We start from the raw sequence: 23,366 nt of genomic DNA, 5'->3' as shown, positions 1-23,366 counted from the left end.
ACACCAATCCGTGGAAAATGAAATGGTTTCCAATTAAACCATATTGGTTCATTGTGATTCCTCATAGTCATTTTAGTCCTCTTCATCATCCATCTTTCTCCAGGATTGATCCCTTACTTGCGTTTCCAAATTAGTTTTCTAGGTCTCCCAACCAATATTCCGTTTCTTCTAAATGATAATTCCGGACACTGTCACAGAAAATGGTAGGACTATTCCCTTGCCTCCGAGTCCAGACACCATCTACAAATATCACCAGTCGTTAAGCCAATCCTTACAATGTGTTTTTTCAAGTGTGTTATGTCCAGTTATGATTCTTATCAATGGTCTCAAATCCTCTCTATGTGTCGCCAGTAGAATCCAGAATTCTCACTACTTTTGGAATAAAATTTCTACAAAATTTTCTATTGAAATAAAATTTTGACCAAATTTTCTTTAGAAATAAAATTATGACCAAATTGTTTTTAGAAATAAAATTTTGACAAAACTTTATATAGCAATAAAATGTTTACACGATTTTCTATAGAAATAAAATTTTGACCAAATTTTCTTTAGAACTAAAATTTTGACCAAATTTTCTTTAGAAATAACATTTTGACAACATTTTCTATAGAAATAAAATTTTGACAAAATAAATAAAAAATAAAATTTTGACCAAATTTTCTTTAGAACTAAAATTCTGACCAAATTTTCTTTAGAAATAAAATAGAGAAATAGAGAAATAAAATTTTGACCAAATTTTCTTTAGAACTAAAATTCTGACCAAATTTTCTTTAGAAATAAAATTTTGACAAAATTTTCTATAGAAATAAAATTTTGACAAAATTTTCTATAGAAATAAAATTTTGACAAAATCGTTATTATTGTTTTTTTTTTTATCTCAGCTTAAAGCCATGCATTGACTAAACTACAAGTGTAGCTTAACCAACAGAGGAAAAGTATGCTTGTCAAATTTATTTGGGCAAAGCCCTATAGACTGCAAGATGGTTGGATGTACAGCTGTTTCGGAATTACCACATTCCTCATCAGCATCCTCTACTTGCAGCAAAACTATCAACCAATTATCAGAATAAATTCGGGTAATTCACTCAACCCAACGTGAACTATACTTGAACCTCCCGAAAAAGGGTTTGATAGTCGGCTACTGCCTAAACAAATTTGCCAGCATATCTCTTTTCATTTGCCAAACTCAAATCATCGATTTGTATGTATTTGGCTGGGTTTGTTTTTGAGCGTGCCTCCTCTATCCTCATTCGTTTTGTTTGTTATTGTTGGCTTCTCCTCAATCGTTATTGTTGTTTTTTTTTGATCTCAGCTTAAAGCCATGCATTGACTAAACTACAAGTGTAGCTTAACCAACAGAGGAAAAGTATGCTTGTCAAATTTGCAGTCTATAGGGCTTTGCCCAAATTTATTTGTGCAAAGCCCTCTAGAGTGCAAGGTGGTTGGATGGACGCACGTTTCGGAATTACAACATTCCTCATCAGTATCCTCTACTTGCAGCAAAACTATCAACCACTTATCAGAATAAATTCGGGTCGATGATGTAGCTGATATTGCTTCTGAATAACGACCTCATCTACAGTGACTCAGAAGCTTATGTTGTCGCAGAAATCTCCGCCTGAAAAATACAGCAATCACTATTCAACGTGGGAGAATCCCGTATTCCTAGTTCAATGCAATAAATGCCGCATTAGTTCCTTCATCCATCGTTGATCCTTCCGTATACATATTCAGAGTTCCGAAAGGTATACGCCTGCCCACTTCTCTATACTTGTATATATTATACAAGTATAGAGAAGTGGGGAGGCAGTGTTGGCTTGTGATGACAAACATGCTCAGTGGCCATATGGTCCGTCTCTATATAATGTTCAGCAAGAATTTCAGTATTCCTGCAGGTAGTGCTCTTCAGCGTGTCCAAGCTCTTAAGTCTCATGAGTGTGAACTCTGTTATTTTCCTTACGTGTAAATCGAGTAGGCAAACTCCCATCAGTATCTCCAAAGCGGCAGTAGCTGTGGTCCACATAGCGCCTGTCATATATGGTAAATAAGCGCAGTTCTATTTATCCTATTCATTTTCGACATATGATTTTAGTGGCTGCCGATTGTCCACCAAACATGACAACCCATATGTGGTCACAGGTCTTACAACCGCGGTATGAAAAAGGGAAGGCCTTATTCCCCATCTTCCCCCGACCAATTTCTGACAAGAGTACAATGCCTCGTAGACCCTTTTTATGCGGCCTACAGTATTCTCCATCCAGTTCAGTTTGGAGTCTAAGTCCCAAGTACCTTGGTGATTCCGGGAGGCTCAACTTCGTCCCTTGGAATTCAGGAGCCTTGTATCCCATAACCTTTCGTCTCCTGGTGAAAATTACTAGCTCATTCAGGACAACCGAAATCGTATCCAGGAATTTTCCCGATACCAATATCACAATATCAACCGGGTATGCCAATACCTTGATGCCCTTGCAGCTCAGCCCAATTAAAATTTCGTTCACCACCAATAGCCACAATAAATGTGACATTACACCTCCCTGTGGCAATCCTCTTGTGGTCCTAGCCCACAATCCATTGCCACCATGGTGCAATGGTTAGCATGCACGCCTTGTATACACAAGGTCGTGGGTCGATTCCTGCTTCGACCGAACACCAAAAAGTTTTTCAGTGGTGGATTATCCCATCTCAGTAATACTGGTGACATTTCTGAGGGTTTCAAAACTTCTCTAAGTGGTTTCACTGCAATGTGGAACGCCGTTCAGACTCGGTTATAAAAAGGAGGTCCCTTGTCATAAAGCTTAACATGGAATCGGGCAGCACTCCATCCACTGTGGTATCACAATGAAATAGTCCGAGTGAGGCTGAAATATCGGGCTGCCACTATACCTAACCTATCGATAGTCTCATTTTTAGCTGATTTCTTGTATGGTCATCCAATATTCTTTCTATAGTCTTTAGTAAAAAGGATGATAAGCTTATGGGTCTGAAATCCATGTGATATCTCCCAGCTTTCCTTAACCTTCCTCAAGAGCCTAGTCTTCTTCAACTTCACATAAGTTTCGCCCAAAAGATCGATTCAGAGGACTGAATCATGGGTATACTCTGTCCAACCCTGGAGATTTAAATGGGCCAAAACTATCCATCGCCCATTTAACGATCTCCATGGTTACTATACTTAATATCTCTTTCTCCGCTGATCTGCTCTCTATAGAATTACAAATATCCGTTGTTTCTCTGATTTCACATTCTGGGAAGTGTGTTGCCAATAAAAGGTCTTTAGTCTCCTCTGGCGATTAGGTCCAGTTTCCATTGCTGTTCTGCTAGTTTCCAATAAACTTAGGTTGTTTGAAAAAAACCTTACGTAGTCTTGCAGTGTCCTTAATAGTAGAAAGTTCCTCTTTCATGGGAATAAAGTCCTTCCTTTTAGCTTTCCTTGTTTCCTTTTTAAAAATTTCAGACAGTCTTTCAAGTCCTCCTAGACTTTCTCCTTAGATCCATTAGTTCCATTAATTTTCTTCTCAGAGTGCATCTTATGTTTGCTGTAACTACTGTGCTCTTAACACGCTTTCCCTACTTCAAGTCAATACTGAAATATGGGGTGTTATTTTCATTAAAATCGAATAAATTTTCTTTCGTTCTTTATGGTCTTTTTGTTTACCAGCATCATAAGAAGAAGGAGGAGAAATTTTACCAAATGTTCGTCTGTCGATTTTCATTCATTATTTTTGTTCGTCAAAGGAGGGTGGATATCCTTAGTAGTAGTTTTCCTATTTTTTGTGTTCTTAGTCTATTGGTGGCATGTCGTTTTGGTCAAGATTCGCCCATGTTTGGTTTGTATTACAAGTGATGTATTAATCGTTACATCAAAACTGTTTAATTCATTTTTTTTGTGTGTGTGGAGAAAATCTTCCTCCCTCCCATTTATGTTAAAACTGTTGGTTTTCAATCAATTTATCATATTTTTTTTTGTTGGCTATGTCCAAATATGAATTCCTGTGTAGTTTTTTTTGCGTTTCTGTTTATGGCGGACAATAATTCGAACGGTGACGATGATGATGGTGATGCTGATGATGCATAGAGTCCATTGGGTTGGTTCTGGACTGGACTACACTGCTGCCATTTCATTCACTATTGCCTTTGGCTTGGTAATGATGAATGCAACAAATGATTCATGTTTAATTTTAATATTAAATTGTTTCAAACGGGACAAAGGGATGACTGACGAAGTGACTGGATCAATAGATGGGTGGTGGTGGTGGTTGAGTGGTTTGGGAGTTCTTTTGTATGTAAATGTCATATTTGAAATGATTTATCATTTTTATACAATGTCATACCTTATGACGTCATTTTTGTGTGTTTTGATTTCCTAGCCAAATAGAGTTGACAAAGGTATAGTCATTAGCTTTGGTCCCCAAAGATTTAGTATGAAAATATATATATATGAATGAAGAATAAATCCATAAACCGATCTATAGTTTACGTGGGTGGTATTAAGGAATTTTGCCCACAAAAAATCGGGTTTTTAAGTTTTTTTATACCCTCCACCCTATGGTGGGGGTATATTAACTTTGTCATTCCGTTTGTAACACATCGAAATATTGCTCTAAGACCCCATAAAGTATATATATTCTGGTTCGTGGTGAAATTCTGAGTCGATCTGAGCATGTCCGTCCGTCCGTCTGTTGAAATCACGCTAACTTCCGAACGGAACAAGCTATCGACTTGAAACTTGGCACAATTAGTTGTTATTGATGTAGGTCGGATGGTATTGAAAATGGGCCATATCGGACCACTTTTACGCATAGCCCCCATATAAACCAACGCTCAGATTTGGCTTGCGGAACCTCTTGGAGGAGCAAAATTCATCCGATCCGGTTGAAATTTGGTACATGGTGTTAGTAAAACGCCAAGTTTTTTTTCCGAATTTTATTTGACATTTCTCTATTTCAGACTTACTCAATTTGAACCATGGAGAGATACACAATCCAACAACGTGTTAAATGGTTCCAAGAAATGGCAACAGTGGATGATCAATTTTCGAAGAAAATCATCTTCAGTGATGAGGCACATTTTCACCTCAGTGGATTCGTCAATAAACAGAATTGCCGCATTTGGGCGAATGAGAATCCAAGAGTGATTGTCGAAAAACCAATGCAACCACAAAGAGTGACTGTTTGGTGCGGTTTATGGGCTGGCGGCATCATAGGGCCGTATTTTTTTTCCAAAATGAGGCCGGTCAGGCAGTTACTGTGAATGGTGTTCCCTATCGTGCGATGATAACGAATTTTTTATAGCCCGAATTGGAAGTTATGGATGTGGACGATATGTGGTTTCAGCAAGACGGTGCCACTTGCCACACAGCTAACGAAACAATGGCTTTTTTGCGCAACAAATTCAATGGCCGTGTTATCTCACGTAATGGCGATGTCAATTGGCCGCCAAGATCATGTGATTTGACACCGTTGGGTTTTTTTCTTTGGGGTTATTTGAAAGAAAAGGTGTACGTCGATAAGCCAGCAATAATTCAAGAGCTAAAGGATGTGATAATTTGGCACATTAACGGCATACGGAATTATGTCTCAGCGTCATCGAAAATTTGGACCATCGAATGAAGGTGTGCCACCGAGGTAGCGGCGCCCATTTGGCCGATATTTTGTTCCATACATAATTGAGTAATACCAATATATCATAATAAAATAAAATTACAATAATTTCCTAAATAGTTTGTGTTTTATTCAAAATAAACATCGGCCCTTGAAACTTTAACCACCCTTTATATGGTCTCTTACAACCATGCAAAAATTGGTCCAAATTGATCCATAATTATATATAGCCCCCGTATAAACCGATCCCCAGATTTGTCTTGCGGAGCCTCTAAGAGAAGCAAATTTCACCCTTTCCGGTTGAAATTTGGCGTATGGTCCAAATCGGTCCATAATTATATATAGCCTCAATATAAACCGATCCCCAGATTTGACCTCCGAAGCTATTGGAAGAGCAAAATTCATCCAACCCGGTTGAAATTTGGTACGTGGTGAAATTTGGTACAATGCGCTAGTATATGGCCGCTAACAACCATGCCAAAATTGGTCCACATCGCTCTATAGTTATATATAGCCGATCCTCAAAAATAATCTACCAAAAATTTATTTATTTTGTCAAAGAAAAAAAAATTGAAAAAACTTATGATTACTGGTGGTACCTTCAACTTTTGTGGAACACAGAAAAAAACATCACCAAAATATTTCCAATTAAAAAGTTAATTGAAGTTGAAAATTTTTTCAATTAATTGATACAATTAACTTTTTAATCATGATAGAAAGTTAAGTTAATTAAGTCAATGATTGAACATTTTAAAATTTTTAATTAAAAAATTAATTGATACAATTAACTTTTTAATCAAATTCGGAAGACTAGTTCAGTTAAAAAAAGTGCTGATTTTTTTTTAATTTTTATTGAAAAATGTATTTCAACCAATCATTTGTTAATCCAAATAAAAACGTTAAGCCAATTCAGAAAGTAATTAAAAATAGTTACCTTTTTTAATTAATAAATTATTTGAGTTTTGCAATCAACATCAATTAAATTTTTAATTGAATCAATTAAAAAATTAATTGAAATTTTCTGAAAAAAATCAATTAATTTTTTAATCAAGAATTTTTTCTATGCCCAATTAAAACTGTGTTTGATACTATCATTTTCGTGATTGAAGACATTTCAATTAAAAAATTAATTGGATCAATTAATTTGGTGATTGAATCAAAAAAAATTTTTTTTTGTGTGAAGTGGAAAATCTTACTCAGACTTCATATCATTGTTGTTGTTATTGCCATCAATCCCTGTCGTTGCTTTCTTCGCCGTTTTGTGGGTTGTTGAAACTTCGTTTGGCTTAATTTAAAATCGCTGCATTGTTGTTGTTGGGTGTAATTGGAATTCGGTTGTTGCTATTCTTTTGGGTACAAAAACTAATAATTTAGCTCATATTTAAGTGGGAAGAATTTCCCAGTCCTTCATTGGATTTTATTTCTATAGAAAATTTTGTCAAAATTTTATTTCTATAGAAAATTTTGTCAAACTGAATTATTTACGTATTTAATCGGCCTTTTCTGTGTTTAATATATACCCCGTGTGGACTAACTTACGGCCGTATATACTTGTTTTCACTTTTTAAAGCAAATTTTTTGAAAGAAACAACACGCAGAGAAGAAACATGATTGCCACAATCATATTCGAAGAGCAAAATAATATGATAGCAGCTATTTTTGCGGCGACCATGTAACATTTTAACCTGCAACCATGTTGGCTCAGTGAACATGGTTCTAAGAAAAATACAATTGTCCTCATCTAAAATGTTATTATATTGATAAAAAGAATTTTGTTTCCATTAAAAGACAATGGTCACGATCTAAAATGTTATGTTATTCGTCAAAAATGTTTTTCTTCTAGTTAAAAGAACATGGTCACAACCTAAAATGTTTTGATTTTTATGAAAAAACTTTTTTCGTCGTCGAAAAAAGGACGCCACTTGAGAAAAGAAAACACAAAATCAACTTTATTTATTTGTTTTTATTTATTTATAAACTAATTCATTGTTTATTTGTATTTATAATGTTGTGCAAGCAAACTTCACATATTTTTACACACTCTAGTTTGGTTCAATTTCAACAATAAGAAATCATTCCATATTTACTTCGTGCCCATCAAATGTACAAACACAGACATCATATAACTGCAAATAAAAATAAATTATACCATATGTCAAAATGCAGAACAAAAACCAGGTACATTTGTTTCAATTACACTTTCCTTTTTTGTATTCACATAAAACCACGTGCCATTTCTGAATAAATAAATTAACACAAAACACAATAATTCCGTATTCTCCGTCCATTCCAAGAAACAATCAACACACGACTGACGCGCAAAATGAAAATCGTGTGTACCTGCTCAATGTTTTTATAAAATTCTTGTCGCTGCAAAAAAATTAAAAAAATAAATGGTCACGAAAACAATGTACATGGTCTTTATGGCCATGTAATGGTTGTATACATGTCTATACGTAAACTATAAAAATACTTTTTTCTTTGCAAAAAAGTAAAAAAAATTGAATGGTCAGGTACATGATTTTCCTGACCATATAATGGTCTCAAATTCTATCATTTAAATAATAGAACATGTTTGCGGCATTTGAGAACCATTTAAATGCTTATTGCCAACATATATTTTTCTCCACTCGAAAATTATTTTTACAAAGACAAAATACATGGTTTTCGCGACAATTAAATACTCTAAATAAGCATTAAATGGATGCGGCAACCATGTCCAAACATGTTTTTTCTGTGCGTGAAGTAAGGAAAATCTAAAGTCGGGCGGGGCCGACTATATTATACCCTGCACCACTTTGCAGATCTAAATTTTCGATACCATATAAAGGGTTGTCCCAAATACACACATTTAAATATCACTCGATCTGGACAGAATTTGATAGACTTCTACAAATCTATAGACTCAAAATTTAAGTCGGCTAATGTACTAGGGTGGAACACAATATTAGTAAAAAAATATGTGAAACATTTAAATCTGAAACAATTTTAAGTAAACTTCGCAAAAATTTATTTATGATTTATCGCTCGATATAAATGTATTAGAAGTTTAGGAAAATTAGAGTAATTTTTACAACTTTTGGACTAAGCAGTGGCGATTTTACAAGGAAAATGTTGGTGCTTTGACCATTTTTGTCGAAATCAGAAAAACATATATATGGGAGATATATCTAAATCTGAACCGATTTCAACCAAATTTGGCACGCATAGCTACAATGCTAATTCTACTCCCTTTGTAAAATTTCAACTAAATCGGAGTTAAAAATTGGCCTCTGTGGTCATATGAGTGTAAATCGGGCGAAAGCTATATATGGGAGATATATCTTAATCTGAACCGATTTCAACCAAATTTGGCACGCATGGCTACAATGCTTATTCTACTCCCTGTGCAAAATTTCAACTAAATCGGAGTTAAAAATTGGCCTCTGTGGTCATATGAGTGTAAATCGGGCGAAAGCTATATATGGGAGATATATCCAAATCTGAACCGATTTCAACCAAATTTGGCACGCATAGTTACAATGCTAATTCTACTCCCTATGCAAAATTTCAACTAAATCGGAGCAAAAAATTGGCCTCTGTGGTCATTTGAGTGTAAATCGGGCGAAAGCTATATATGGGAGCTATATCTAAATCTGAACCGATTTCAACCAAATTTTGCACGCATAGTTACAATGCTAAATCTACTCCCTGTGCAAAATTTCAACCAAATTGGGCCAAAACACTGGCTATTAGAACCATATTAGTCCATATCGGACGAAAGATATATATGGGAGCTATATCTAAATCTGAACCAAATTTGGCACACATAGCTATACAAATTTGGCACACATAGCTATACTACTAATTGTACTCCAAGTGCAAAATGTCAACCAAATCGGGCCAAAACTCTGGCTTCTAGGACCATAATAGTCCATATCGGGCGAAAGATATATATGGGAGCTATATCTAAATATGAACCGATTTTAATCAAATTTTGCACACTTGACTATACGACTAAGTGTTATGTTTGTACAAAATTTCAAGCAAATCGGTTTAAAACTCTGGCTGCTGGGTCTATATTAGTGTATATCGGGCGAAATATATATATATGGTAGCTATATCTAAATCGGAACTGATTTCTTCCAAAATAAATAGGGTTCTATTCTGACCCAAATTAGGAACATGTGCCAAATTTGAAGGCGATTGGACTTAAATTGCGACCCAGACTTTGATCACAAAAACGTGTTCACAGACAGACGGACGGACGGACAGACGGACATGGTTATATCGACTCAGGGACCCACCCTGAGCATTATTGCCAAAGACACCATGTGTCTATCTCGTCTCCTTCTGGGTGTGAAAAACATATGCACTAACTTATAATACCCTGTTCCACAGTGTGGTGCAGGGTATAAAAATGGACCTCAGAACAATATGATTGAAATCGTCCTTAGAAGAGGACATAATATCCGAGTATTCAACCCCATTTATGACTATCGGCATTAGTAATTCTTCGCCCTTTATGCTTATAAGTAGACGGCGAAATTTCACTCGTGAGCTATTCCCAAATGCAAACACCGCCGTCTTCAATATTAATAAACTATAGACCACGCTTATTTATTATCCTCACATTGTTCATAGTTATTGATCCAGTGCTGTAGTAATAATCCACAGCTAAGGGAACGATCCTTTATAGTCTTAGCTAGTTGTCCCAAACGATGTAATTGCTGTTTTTATTTTTCTTCGAGAATCTAAGCTTTAGGGTATACAAGAAATGACAATCGTTAATATGAAAGGTTAAGAAGAATTTTTAATAGTAAGGATAGATATTTATCGATATAAGCAAGCAAGTACACATGTTATCTTACACCAAACCCTTCCATATAGCAGCAGCTCACACATCCCCCTTATGGTATGAGTGTTGTATTGTTTATTTGTGAAAATATTTGTTTATGAATATTTCCGACTAAGTTAAGATGTAGAGGAAAAAAAGCAAAAACTTTTCTCAGCCAAAGACAGTAAAATTCTTTTTGCAGAAAGTGTTCCTTTACACTGCAAAGAATATTACTGTGAGCTCAAATATTTCATGATTAAAATCTAAGGAGAGATGTGGAATTTCTCAAAAAAAAAAAAAAAAAAAAAAGCATAAAGAAACCTCGTGCACTTTATTATTATTAAAGGCAGAGATCCTGAATTATGCTAGAGCGTTATTGAAAATTTGGACCCTGGGATGGATGTATGTCGCCGAGGTTGCTTCGGTAATTTTGTTCATATTGGATAATCGAAAAAAAATCTTTTTCGTCTTTTGTCAAAAGATTTAGTTAAATTCGTTTGCAATTGATTCAGTCATTGCAGAACTTTCTTAAATTGGCTTCAGAAGAAGCCTGCGAAAAATGGCTTGTCATAGTTTTTCGTTCAGTTTTACACTGATGGAAGAACATCTGTAGAGGGACAATGGCAATTGCTGGTCGACTAAAATCGTACATATTTGTTTCAATAAAGTTCATTATACACCCAAGTAATAAAATTTTGACAAAATTTTCTATAGAAATAAAATTTTGACAAAATTTTCTATAGAAATTAAATTTTTGCAAACAATTTCTATAGAAATAACATTTTGACAAAATTTTCTATAGAAATAAAATTTTGACAATATTTTCTATAGAAATACAATTGTGACAAAATTTTCTATAGAAATAAAATTTTTGACAAAATTTTTTACAGAAATAAAACTTTTGACAAAATTTTCTACAGAAATAAAATTTTGACAAAATTTTCTATAGAAATAAAATTTTGACAAAATTTTTTTCTATAGAAATAAAATTTTGACAAAATTTTTTTTTTTAGAAATAAAATTTTTACAAAATTTTCTATAGAAATGAAATTTTTGCAAAAAATTTCTATAGAAATAACATCTTGACAAAATTTTCTATAGAAATAAAATTTTGACAACATTTTTTATAGAAATGAAATTTTGACAAAATTTTCAATAGAAATAAATTTTTGATAAAATTTTTTATAGAAATAAAATTTTGACAAAATTTTTTTTTTTAGAAATAAAATTTTTACAAAATTTTCTATAGAAATGAAATTTTTGCAAAAAATTTCTATAGAAATAACATCTTGACAAAATTTTCTATAGAAATAAAATTTTGACAACATTTTTTATAGAAATGAAATTTTGACAAAATTTTCAATAGAAATAAATTTTTGATAAAATTTTTTATAGAAATGAAATTTTGACAAAATTTTCTATAGAAATACATTTTTGACAAAATTTTCTATAGAAATACAATTTTTGACAAAATTTTCTACAGAAATAAAATTTTTGACAAAATTTTCTACAGAAATAAAATTTTTGACAAATTTTTCTACAGAAATAAAATTTTGACAAAATTTTCTATAGAAATAAAATTTTGACAAAATTTTCTATAGAAATAAAATTTTGACAAAATTTTCTATAGAAATAAAATTTTGTTGTTGTTTTTTATTTCAGCTTAAAACCATACATTGACTTGTTTTTTTATTTCAGCTTAAAACCATACATTGACTAAACTACAAGAGTAGCTTAACCAACAGAGGAAAAGAATGTTTGCCAAATTTATTTGGGCAAAGCCCTATAGACTGCAAGATGGTTGGATGGACGCACGTTTCGGAATTACCACATTCCTCATCAGCATCCTCTACTTGCAGCAAAACTATCAACCAAAACTATGCTGCAAGTAGAGGATGCTGATGAGGAATGTGGTAATTCCGAAACGTGCGTCCATCCAACCATCTTGCAGTCTATAGGGCTTTGCCCAAATAAATTTGGCAAACATTCTTTTCCTCTGTTGGTTAAGCTACTCTTGTAGTTTAGTCAATGTATGGTTTTAAGCTGAAATAAAAAAACAACAACAATGCTTAAAGAACAAAACCAACAATAACAAAACAAAACAAATGGAAAAAGAAGAGGAGGCACGCTCAAAATAAACCCAGCCATGTGAATTCAAATCGATGATTTGACAGTGGCATAGGAAAAGAGATATGTTTGTTTCGAATTTATTTCGGCATAAGCCGGCTATCAATGTAAAACCTTTTTTCGGAGGGTTCAAGTGTGGTTTTTGTTGGGTTTAATAAACTGCCTGAATTTATTCTGATAATTGGTTGATAGTTTTGCTGCAAGTAGAGGATGCTGATGAGGAATGTGGTAATTCCGAAACGTGCGTCCATCCAACCATCTTGCAGTCTATAGGGCTTTGCCCAAATAAATTTGGCAAACATTCTTTTCCTCTGTTGGTTAAGCTACTCTTGTAGTTTAGTCAATGTATGGTTTTAAGCTGAAATAAAAAAACAACAACAATGCTTAAAGAACAAAACCAACAATAACAAAACAAAAGAAATAAAATTTTGACAAAATTTTCTATAGAAATAAATTTTTGACAAAATTTTTTATAGAAATACAATTTTGACAAAATTTTCTATAGAAATAAAATTTTTGACAAAATTTGCTACATAAATAAAATTTTGACTACATTTTCTACAGAAATACAATTTTGACAACATTTTCTATAGAAATAAATTTTGACAAAATTTTCTATAGAAATAAAATTTTGACAAAATTTTCTATAAAATTTAAATTTTTGCAAAAATTTTCTATAAAAATTAAATTTTTGCAAAAATTTTCTTAGAAATAAAATTTTGACAAAATTTTTTATAGAAATAAAATTTTGACAAAATTTTCAATAGAAATAAATTTTTGACAAAATTTTCTATAGAAATACAATTTTGACAAAATTTTCTATAGAAATAAAATTTTTGACAAAATTTTCTACAGAAATAAAATTTTGACAAAATTTTCTACAGAAATAAAATTTTGACAAAATTTTCTACAGAAATAAAATTTTGACAAAATTTTCTAAGGAAATAACATTTTGACAAAATTTTCTATAGAAATTAAATTTTTGCAAAAAATTTCTATAGAAATAACATTTTGACAAAATTTTCTATAGAAATAACATTTAGACAATATTTTCTACAGAAATACAATTTTGACAAAATTTTCTATAGAAATAAAATTTTTGACAAAATTTTGTACAGAAATAAAATTTTGACAAAATTTTCTACAGAAATAAAATTTTGACAAAATTATCTATAGAAATAAAATTTTGACAAAATTTTCTATAGAAATAAAATTTTGACAAAATTTTATATAGAAATAAAATTTTGGCAAAATTTGCTATAGAAATAAAATTTTGACAAAATTTTCTATAGAAATAAAATTTTGACAAAATTTTCTATAGAAATAAAATTTTGACACAATTTTCTATAGAAATAAAATTTTGACAAAATTTTCTATAGAAATAAAATTTTGCAAAAATTTTCTATAGAAATAAAATTCGTTTTGTTTTGTTATTGTTGGTTTTGTTCTTTAAGCATTGTTGTTGTTTTTATTTTTATTTCAGCTTATGGGAAAAGAAGAGGAAGCACGCTCAAAATAAATCCAGCCAACTACACTCAAATCGATGATTTGACAGTGGCATAGGAAAAGAGATATGTTTTGTTTAGAATTTATTTCGGCATAAGCCGGCTATCATACAAAACCTTTTTTTCGGAAGGTTCAAGCGTGGTTCATTGTTGGGTTTAATGAACTGCCTGAATTTATTCTGATAATTGGTTGATAGTTTTGCTGCAAGTAGAGGATGCTGATGAGGAATGTGGTAATTCCGCAACGTGCGTCCATCCAACCATCTTGCAGTCTATAAGGCTTTGCCCAAATAAATTTGACAAACATTCTTTTCCTCTGTTGGTTAAGCTACACTTGTAGTTTAGTCAATGTATGGTTTTAAGATGAAATAAAAAAAAAAACAAATAAAATTTTGACAAAATTTTCTATAGAAATTAAATTTTTGCAAAAAATTTCTATAGAAATAAAATTTTGACAATATTTTCTATAGAAATAAAATTTTGACAAAATTTTCTATAGAAATAAAATTTTGACAAAATTTTCCATAGAAATAAAATTTTGCCAAAATTTTCTATAGAAATAAAATTTTTCCAAAAATTTTCTATAAAAATTAAATTTTTGCAACAATTTTCTACAGAAATAAAATTTTGACACAGTTTTCTATAGAAATAAAATTTTGACAATATTTTCCATAGAAATACAATTTTGACATAATTTTCCATAAAAATTAAATTTTGACAACATTTTTTATAGAAATGAAATTTTGACAAAATTTTTTATAGAAATGAAATTTTGACAAAATTTTCAATCGAAATAAATTTTTGACAAAATTTTCCATAGAAATAAAATTTTGAGAAAACTTTCTAGAGATATTAAATTTTTGCAAAATAGGATTTTTTGTTTGATAGTTTTTTGGTAAAGTTTTCTCTCAATTGTGATAGATTATTTTGGGCTCGAGTGGCTACCGTGATCCTCGTTGCAATTTTCCGTTTTTTGGCTCGGAATCAATACAAAAATCATTAGTGTATAGACAAATTCTGTAGAACCGGACATGATTTTTTTCAGCGCAGAAGATCGTGTAATATCGTTTCTTCAGCCCCACTGTGAAATCTGTATCTAGTGAGAGAAGGACTTTAAACAATATAATTATCTATTAATACATTGCTTTTGCCCCAAACACATGGTGTTAAAATACTCCGATTTGGGTAAAATTTATTATCAGTGTACTACATGTACATTTTCATTCTTCTGGTATTTCTATTCATTTCTGGAGTATATGAGTATAGAAGGCAGTTAAAGTTCCTTTTAGCTACTACTAGTAGTAGTAGTCCCCTTTTTTTGTTGAGTGGATGTTGGTAGGATTCGAGTCATTTGTGAAGAAAATGATATATTTGACATATAAATATGTAAACATAAGTTTAATGTTGTGTTGCCATTTTGTTGTCGTTGTTTTGCAGAAGGATTTATTTTTTCGTCCTGTGTTTTTTTTTTTTTGTTTCTTTGGAGGGCTCTTGTTCAGAGAACTTCTTATTTTATTTCTTACTTTTTTTCAATTTCTCATGAGATTCAAATGTGTTTGTACTACCGAACATTGTTCTTGTTTCTTCTTCTATTCCTTCGGAGACATTGCCTACAGAAACAACAAAAAAAAAAAATAAATTTTTATAAATTGTATATGCGAAAATATAATAAATGACAATATTATGATGTCTACTTAAGAAATGCCTGGTATATCCTCTTTATTAGACTTTCTGTGGGTTATTATAAAATATTTGCTAGTGCACAGTGGTTTGGTGAGTGGAATGAGTAACAAGTGGGAAAGGGGTAATTTAGGGAGGAGCCGCGCGAGCTCACATTTGACCAAAAATAACAACGTGTTGATGATTCTGAGCGGTGTTTTCAGCTGTTAACTCGTAATACACCGAGTTTATCCGTCGATATGTGACAATGGATGAAACATGGCTCCATCCCTACACTCCTGAGTCCAATCGACAGTCGACTGAGTGGACAGCGACCGGTGAACCGTCTCCGAAGCGTGGAAAGACTCAAAAGTCCGCTGGCCATGTAAAGGCCTCTGTTTTTTGGGATGCGCATGGAATAATTTCTATCGATTCTATCAACAGTGACTATTATATGGCGTTATTGGAGCGTTTGAAGGTCGAAATCACTGCAAAACCATATGAAGAATAAAAAAGTGTTGTTCCATCAAGACAATGGCAAAAATTCATGAATTGGGCTTCGAATTTCTTCCCCACCCACCGTATTCTCCAGATCTGGCCCCAGCGACTTTTTCTTGTTCTCCTCAAAGGATGCTCGCAGGGAAAAAATTTGGCTGCAATGAAGAGGTGATCGCCGAAACTGAGGTCTATTTTGAGGCAAAACCGAAGTAGTACTACCAAAATGATATCAAAAAATTGGAAGGTCGTTGTAATCGTTGTATCGCTCTTGAAGGGAACTATGTTGAATAATAAAAACGAATTTTGACAAAAAAGTGTTTTTCTTTGTTAGACCGGGGACTTATTAGCCAACCTGTTATGATCAATACCATACATTCAATCCATTTTTGTTACTACTAGGACACTTAACAGCGAATATTTTGATGATTATGGAGATTTAAACACGGAGTTTGATATAAATCGTGGTTGTAGAAAATGCACAAGATGTAAGAGAAGATTCTAGTCGTAGTTGGCCTATCGTTAGAGAATCGTATAACATACAAGCTGTTGGGTTGTAATTGTTACACGTATATTCATTGTGATAGATAGGTTAGGTGGATTCAATATTTTTCTCCGGTGTTCTATGCCCTGTTAATAATGTTGGTGATAATTTTAGATGATTCAAAGCTCCTCAAAGTGGTTCACATTATGGTGAAATACCATTCCAACTCGGCTATAGAGCTTAATATGAAATCGAACTACACTCAGTTATAAACAGAAGTTATGGGTAGCCACGATATCTAACCTAACCTAGGTAAAAAGAGGGTTCAGATTTCCATGTATCATATAGGCTGACATATACCAAAATCAGTTTTCAGCTTGTGGTACGTTCTACCTCCTTTGTTGTAACAGCCTAGCATTTGACTAAACAGAGTTCCAAGGTCTCTTTCTCGTCAAAATACGGCTGCATACACAATCATCCGTTGTTCCTACTCGGCCGAACTCTATGTGCCCGGTAATGATTCGTACGAAGTTGCTGTTCCTCATACTCTTCTCTTTAAGTAGTTCTCCAGTCTTTTTCTTGTTTGGGTCACCCCCTAGAAGTTTCGTCGCCCTTACGACCGTTGCACTGTTCGACGTGGAGCAGTTTGGCGAAGTCCGCCAAACGGTCCCGCCTCTATGGGATTGCGTTCACCAAGTTCACTTCCCTTTGTGTTAAATGTAAAATGTACATCAAAACAGGCAGAAATTATTTAGAATCCCAAAAGTTTGACTTCATCATTGCACCACGAGAAGGAATATGATCAAACATGTTTCAGAAGTAACATGTAGTTTTCGATTGGGAACATGTAACATGTGTGTCGCAACGATGTATCTGATTTTGCAAACATTTTATGTTTGGCGAGAAAACAAATTTTGTTTTGGTAAAAATTTTATATTTTCCCCATCCAGCAATGAAAATTTTCCCTTAAAACATGTTTAATTCACATTCATCCTCCATGTGTGATATAACATAAAATTGTCGTTAACTCGTTTTTAAAGGGCTTTAATAGAATACGAAACGATAAAGCGAAAAATTAAATTTTGCTTCCTAGAAGCAAGTACCCAAATTTAAAAAGAATTGTGTTTTAAAAATTATCCTTACTTGTATTCTGCGCTTCTTTGGCTCGGAATCAATACCAACATTTTTAAATTAAAGACAATATCTTTGGAACCGGGCATGCTTTTTTTCAGTGTGATAATACATGCAATGGTTAAACATTTCCATAAAAACCTCAAATTTTCTATAACTTAACTTTTTTAAGGTGAAGTATTTTGTGAATTTTATTTGACCAATTATATATGTACGTTTCTATACCCTCCACCATAGGATGGGGGTATATTAACTTTGTCATTCTGTTTGTAACACACCGAAATATTGCTCTAAGAATCCATAAAGTATATATATTCTGGGTCGTGGTGAAATTCTGAGTCGATCTGAGCATGTCCGTCCGTCTGTTGAAATCACGCTAACTTCCGAACGAAACAAGCTATCGACTTGAAACTTGACACAAGTAGTTGTTATCGATGTAGTATTGCAAATGGGCCATATCGGTCCACTTTTACGTATAGCCCCCATATAAACGGACCCCCAAATTTTGCTTGCCGATCCTCTAAGAGAAGCAAATTTCATCCTATTCGGCTAAAATTTTGTACATGGTGTAAGTATATGGTCTCTAACAACCATGCAAAAATTGGTCCACATCGGTCCATAGGCCCCATATAAACCGATCCCCCGATTTGGCTAGCGGAGCCTCTAAGAGAAGCAAATTTCATCCGATCTGGCTGAAATTTGGTACATGGTGTTGGTATATGGTTTCTAACAACCATTGGTTCACATCGGTCTATTTATATATAAAGCCCCCATATAAACCGATCCCCAGATTTGGCTTGCGGAGCCTCTAACAGAAGCAAATTTCATCAGATCCGGTTGAAATTTGGTACATGATGTCAGCATATGGTCGCTAATGACCATGCAAAAATTGGTCCACGTCGGTCCATAATTATATATAGCCCCCATATAAACCGATCCCCCGATTTGGCTAGCGGAACCTCTAAGAGAAGCAAATTTCATCCGATCTGGCTGAAATTTGGTACATGGTGTTGGTATATGGTTTCTAACAACCATTGGTTAACATTGGTCTATTTATATATAAAGCCCCCATATAAACCGATCCCCAGATTTGGCTTGCGGAGCCTCTAAGAGAAGCAAATTTCATCCGATCCTGTTGAAATTTGGTACATGGGGTCAGCATATGATCTCTAACAACCATGCAAAAATTGGTCCACATCGGTCTATTTATATATAAAGCCCCATATAAACCGATCCCCAGATAATTATATATAGCCCCCATATAAGCCAATCCCCCGATTTGGCTAGCGGAGGCTCTAACAGAAGCAAATTTCATCCGATCCGGCCGAAATTTAGTACACGGTGTTAGTATATGGTATCTATTGACCATGCAAAAATTGGTCCACATCGGTTCATAATTATATATAGCCCCCATATAAACCGATCACCAGATTTGACCTCCGGAGCCTCTTGGAAGACAAAATCATTTGATTCAGTTGATATTTGGTACAAGGTGTTAATTTATGGCCTCAAACACCAATGCAAAAATTGGACGAAATCGGTCCATAATTATATATAGGCCCCATATAAAACCATCCCCACATTTGACCTCCGGAGCCCCTTGGAAGAGCAAAATTCAACCGATTCGGTTGAAATTTGGTACGTGATGTTAGTATATGGTATCCAACAACCATGCAAAAATTGGCCCACAGCGGTCCATAATTATATATAGCCCCCATATAAACCGATCCCCAGATTTGACCTCCGGTGCCTTTTGGAGAAGCAAAATTCATCCGATCTGGTTGAAATTTGGTATGTGGTGGTAGTATATGATATTTAACAACCATGCCAAATGTGTTCCATATCAGTCCATAATTATATATAGCCCCCATATAAACCGATCCCGAGATTTGGTTTTGGAGCCTCTTGGAGGAGCAAATTTCATCCGAGTCAGTTGAAATTTGGTACATTGTGCTAGTATACGGCCGTTAACAACCATGCCTAACTAGGTCCATATCGGTCTATAGTTATATATAGCCCTCAGATAAATCGATCCCCAATCACTCACAAATTGGTCCATATCAAGTTCATAATTGTATATAGTCCCCATATAAGCAATTTCAATTCTGCCTCTCTACATACCGTGCAAAAGTCCATATCGATTCGTAATTATTTGTAGACTTACATACATTTTTGTCTAATATATACCCGTGTGGACTAACTCACAATTTAGAAACGATTTAAGATACCACAACCCAAGTAATTCGATTGTGGATGACAGTCTTTCGTAGAAGTTTCTACGCAATCCATGGTGGAGGGTACATAAGATTCGGCCTGGCCGAACTTACGGCCTTATTTACTTGTTTCTGCTTAATTTTCCTGATAGAGGCAATTTCAAAACAAAAATTATTTTCTTCTCAGTTTGGGACTATATCTAAATTTTTAACCAAAACCTTTGATGCTTTATCTTGTATAGTTCCCTGCACACATTACAGAAAAAATAAGTTTGTAATAGTTTCAGAGAATTTTTGTCTTTATTTTAGTAAACTTGCCACATCTCTCCCTCTCGCTCTCAATACAATCGACATTTAGCCTCCGGATTCATGACACTTCCCTTGGGACAATTGAATGCTAAAGCAAATTCTTCATAGTTTGACAATGAATTGAGAATCCTCAAATTAGCCGGCATATGAGGATCATAAGCTATCGTTTGGTCCATGATATCTTTGGCCATATCGAAACACTCTACTTGAGCATAGCTCAAGAAGAACAATTGCTTATCTTTTTGTGATAAATCTGGAAGCATTTCCATATCACGATCCGTTTGAGAGAGCAAAGGACCTTCAAACCAAGCCTTGTAGGTTTCATAGGCCAAACGTAAACCTCCATTATCGGCAATATTTTCCGATTGTTTTTCTTCTGGTTTTAATTGTGTGCCATCATAGGTAAGTCGTTGAATTTGATCTGAGAAACATTTCGAACGTTTATTGAAATTTTCCAAAGAGTATTGATCCCACCATTCATCCTTTATACCATGTAAATTGACCCCAAGGCCTTTATTATCCAGGGCATGAACAATTTCGTGACCAATTACAAAACCTATACGGCCAAAATTATAGGCCAAAGGAAGTTCAGGATCCATGAAAAAGAAACGTTGTAGAAAAGCCAAAGGAATGCGTATAATATTTTCCTGGTAAATATATCGAGGAGCATAGGAGAGTTGTGCAGCTTTGTGATAGCGTTTTACGGTGGAATATAGTTTAGCTCTATGTTTGACACCCTCTTCGCTACGAATAGATTTCAAATTGGCCATATAATCTGTGGCATCCATAATCAAACTACCATATTCCTCGGCAAAGTTTGCATCCTTAAAAGTGTTGAATTTTATTTGCATGGCTCGAAGTTTTGCTACAGCCAATTTTCTTGTGTCCTTGCTGATCCAATTGTAATAGCCCTCCGAAGCCAAAGCACCATCGTAGAAAGCCTGTAAATCGAGGAATATACTCTGGACATCTTGTTCGGCTTGTTTGAAATCATTTCTCTTATAAGCCATATACTCAAGGGCCATGACAAAAAATTGTTTGGTAATTTTATGACATTTATGACGACGATCTTCAGCCGCATCAAATTCTGGAGGCAGAAAATGTTCTAATAATTTGTAATAAATATAATTGGCCACCAGCCTCTTGGAGGTGATATTCATAAGTGAGATTAAATTCTCCTGATATTCAGCATCATATTCAATAACATAACCTTTCGGTTGAAAGCCCAATGAGATCTGGGCTAGTTTCTTTATATCCAAATTGGGCTCATATTTTCTATGGAGAACATCTAGACTAGAACCATTATAGGATTTCGATTGCGTGGAACCCTTAATCAAAGCCTCTTCAAAGGCCACAATTTCCTCGGCAGTAATTTGAGCTTTATCTTCATTTACCAACAAATATTTCACCAAATTCTCTTTAACTCTAGCAACATCACTTTGCTTCATATGGGGATGACGTAAAGTCATACGATATATCTTGATAGTCTCTGTGTTCAATTGTATATCGATTATCAATAGAATATCCACATTATAATTGTACTTTATCTCAGCCACAATCTTTTGCCAATCAAATTCATTCTCCACCCATTTGGATTCGTCTAGAGTAGGCATATGACCAAATTCTTCAATTAATGATCTCAATTTATCTGTGTATAATTTCCCTGTGGTTACATTCAAGCACGACGCATAGAAATATTTGGCTTTACGTTCTGATTCCGTATCATCATATCTTTCGGAAGCTAAATATTGTAAAGTAGTATCACGCCATTGCTTCTGGGCCAAATGAAATACATTGGTTACTTTTTCCTCCGTTGAAACTGGATAAATTTGAGGCCAATTGCCACATGCAAAATTATAGAAATCTTCACATGGATCTGCTGAGTGGTTCATATAACTGCTCATTTCTTTTGATTTTATTGATAGAAGAATATTTTCTTCTAACACTGGAGATCCTTCCACACTCTTTGCAAGACATAATAGGGAAATTATTAAAAATAGTTTCAAGGCTCCACAACTATTCAACATTTCTCTTCCACAATATTTTTTATTCTTAACTACATTAAATTTTTGTTTAAACTAAATTTTGGATTTATTCAAATGAATTACTATTCAGTTTATATTCTTATACCCTACACAATGCAGTGGTACTTGGTTTTATACGTTTGCGGAGTGGCATTGAATTCATTTAGGTATTACTGATTAATCTTCCTACGACCATTCTCCACGTACACCCTCAAAAAAAATCGCTTCTTTAACATATGTTCCAAACATATTTTGCAGGAAGCACATATATTATTGGATACTGCCGAAATATTAATATGTTTGTTTTATGTGAACATATTATATGTTTGGAAGCATTTTGAGCCCAAAAATATTATATGCTTGGAAGAATTTTCCCCAAAGAAGATTGTGATCATTCCCTCACATAATTTTCACTTCCACGAAATTTTTAGTTCTTGGCACCTTTTTCTGTAATACAAATAATGTTGAAGAAATTATTCAATTTTATAATTTTTTTTTTTAATTTTACCTTTCGCCTGGGCGGAGAATCGAATCGAGGCCCATACAGTTTGTAAGCCAACACACTATCCACTGGGCTACGTAGTAGTTATAGTCACCAGTAGACAATTATCGTTACAAGTTACATACTTTGCAGCGCCCACGAGCCCATGCAAACATAACATTATTTAAAAGAAACATACATTTGTTGGCCACGTGGAGCAGTGGTTAGCATGTCTGCCTTGCATGCAAAGGGTCGTGGGTTCAATTCTTGCTCCGACCGAACCAATTTTTTTTTGCAATTTAGACATTTATACTATATTAAATTTTTATAATGAAACTTCGAAATGTGGGTTATTAAAAATTTACAGTCCCCACATACATAAAATTCTCCTCTCAAGGCGAAAACACATGCTGTTTTTTTTTCAAATCTCTATGCTCTTAGTTCCCAATGTCTATTCTCTTTACTCCGAATACTCATTCTAATATTCAAATTAAATAATATTTAGACTTAAGCATATAAAAT

The 23,366-nt window shown here is 33.8% G+C and overlaps 1 protein-coding gene across 1 annotated transcript; it reads right to left on the bottom strand.

Annotated features, from left to right (window-relative positions):
* Positions 1-20,311: 20,311 nt before the first annotated feature.
* Positions 20,312-22,456, bottom strand: LOC142222418 (neprilysin-1-like). The gene has a single exon (XM_075292563.1). The coding sequence runs from the start codon at positions 22,364-22,366 to the stop codon at positions 20,369-20,371; it is 1,998 nt and encodes a 665-aa protein (XP_075148678.1). The 5' UTR covers positions 22,367-22,456; the 3' UTR covers positions 20,312-20,368.
* Between the last annotated feature and the right edge of the window lie 910 nt (positions 22,457-23,366).

Source organism: Haematobia irritans, chromosome 1, assembly GCF_050003625.1.
Source record: "Haematobia irritans isolate KBUSLIRL chromosome 1, ASM5000362v1, whole genome shotgun sequence".
Lineage (NCBI taxonomy): Eukaryota > Metazoa > Arthropoda > Insecta > Diptera > Muscidae > Haematobia > Haematobia irritans.
Note: the sequence above shows the minus strand (reverse complement) of the source record. Positions and strands in the feature narration are given on the sequence as shown.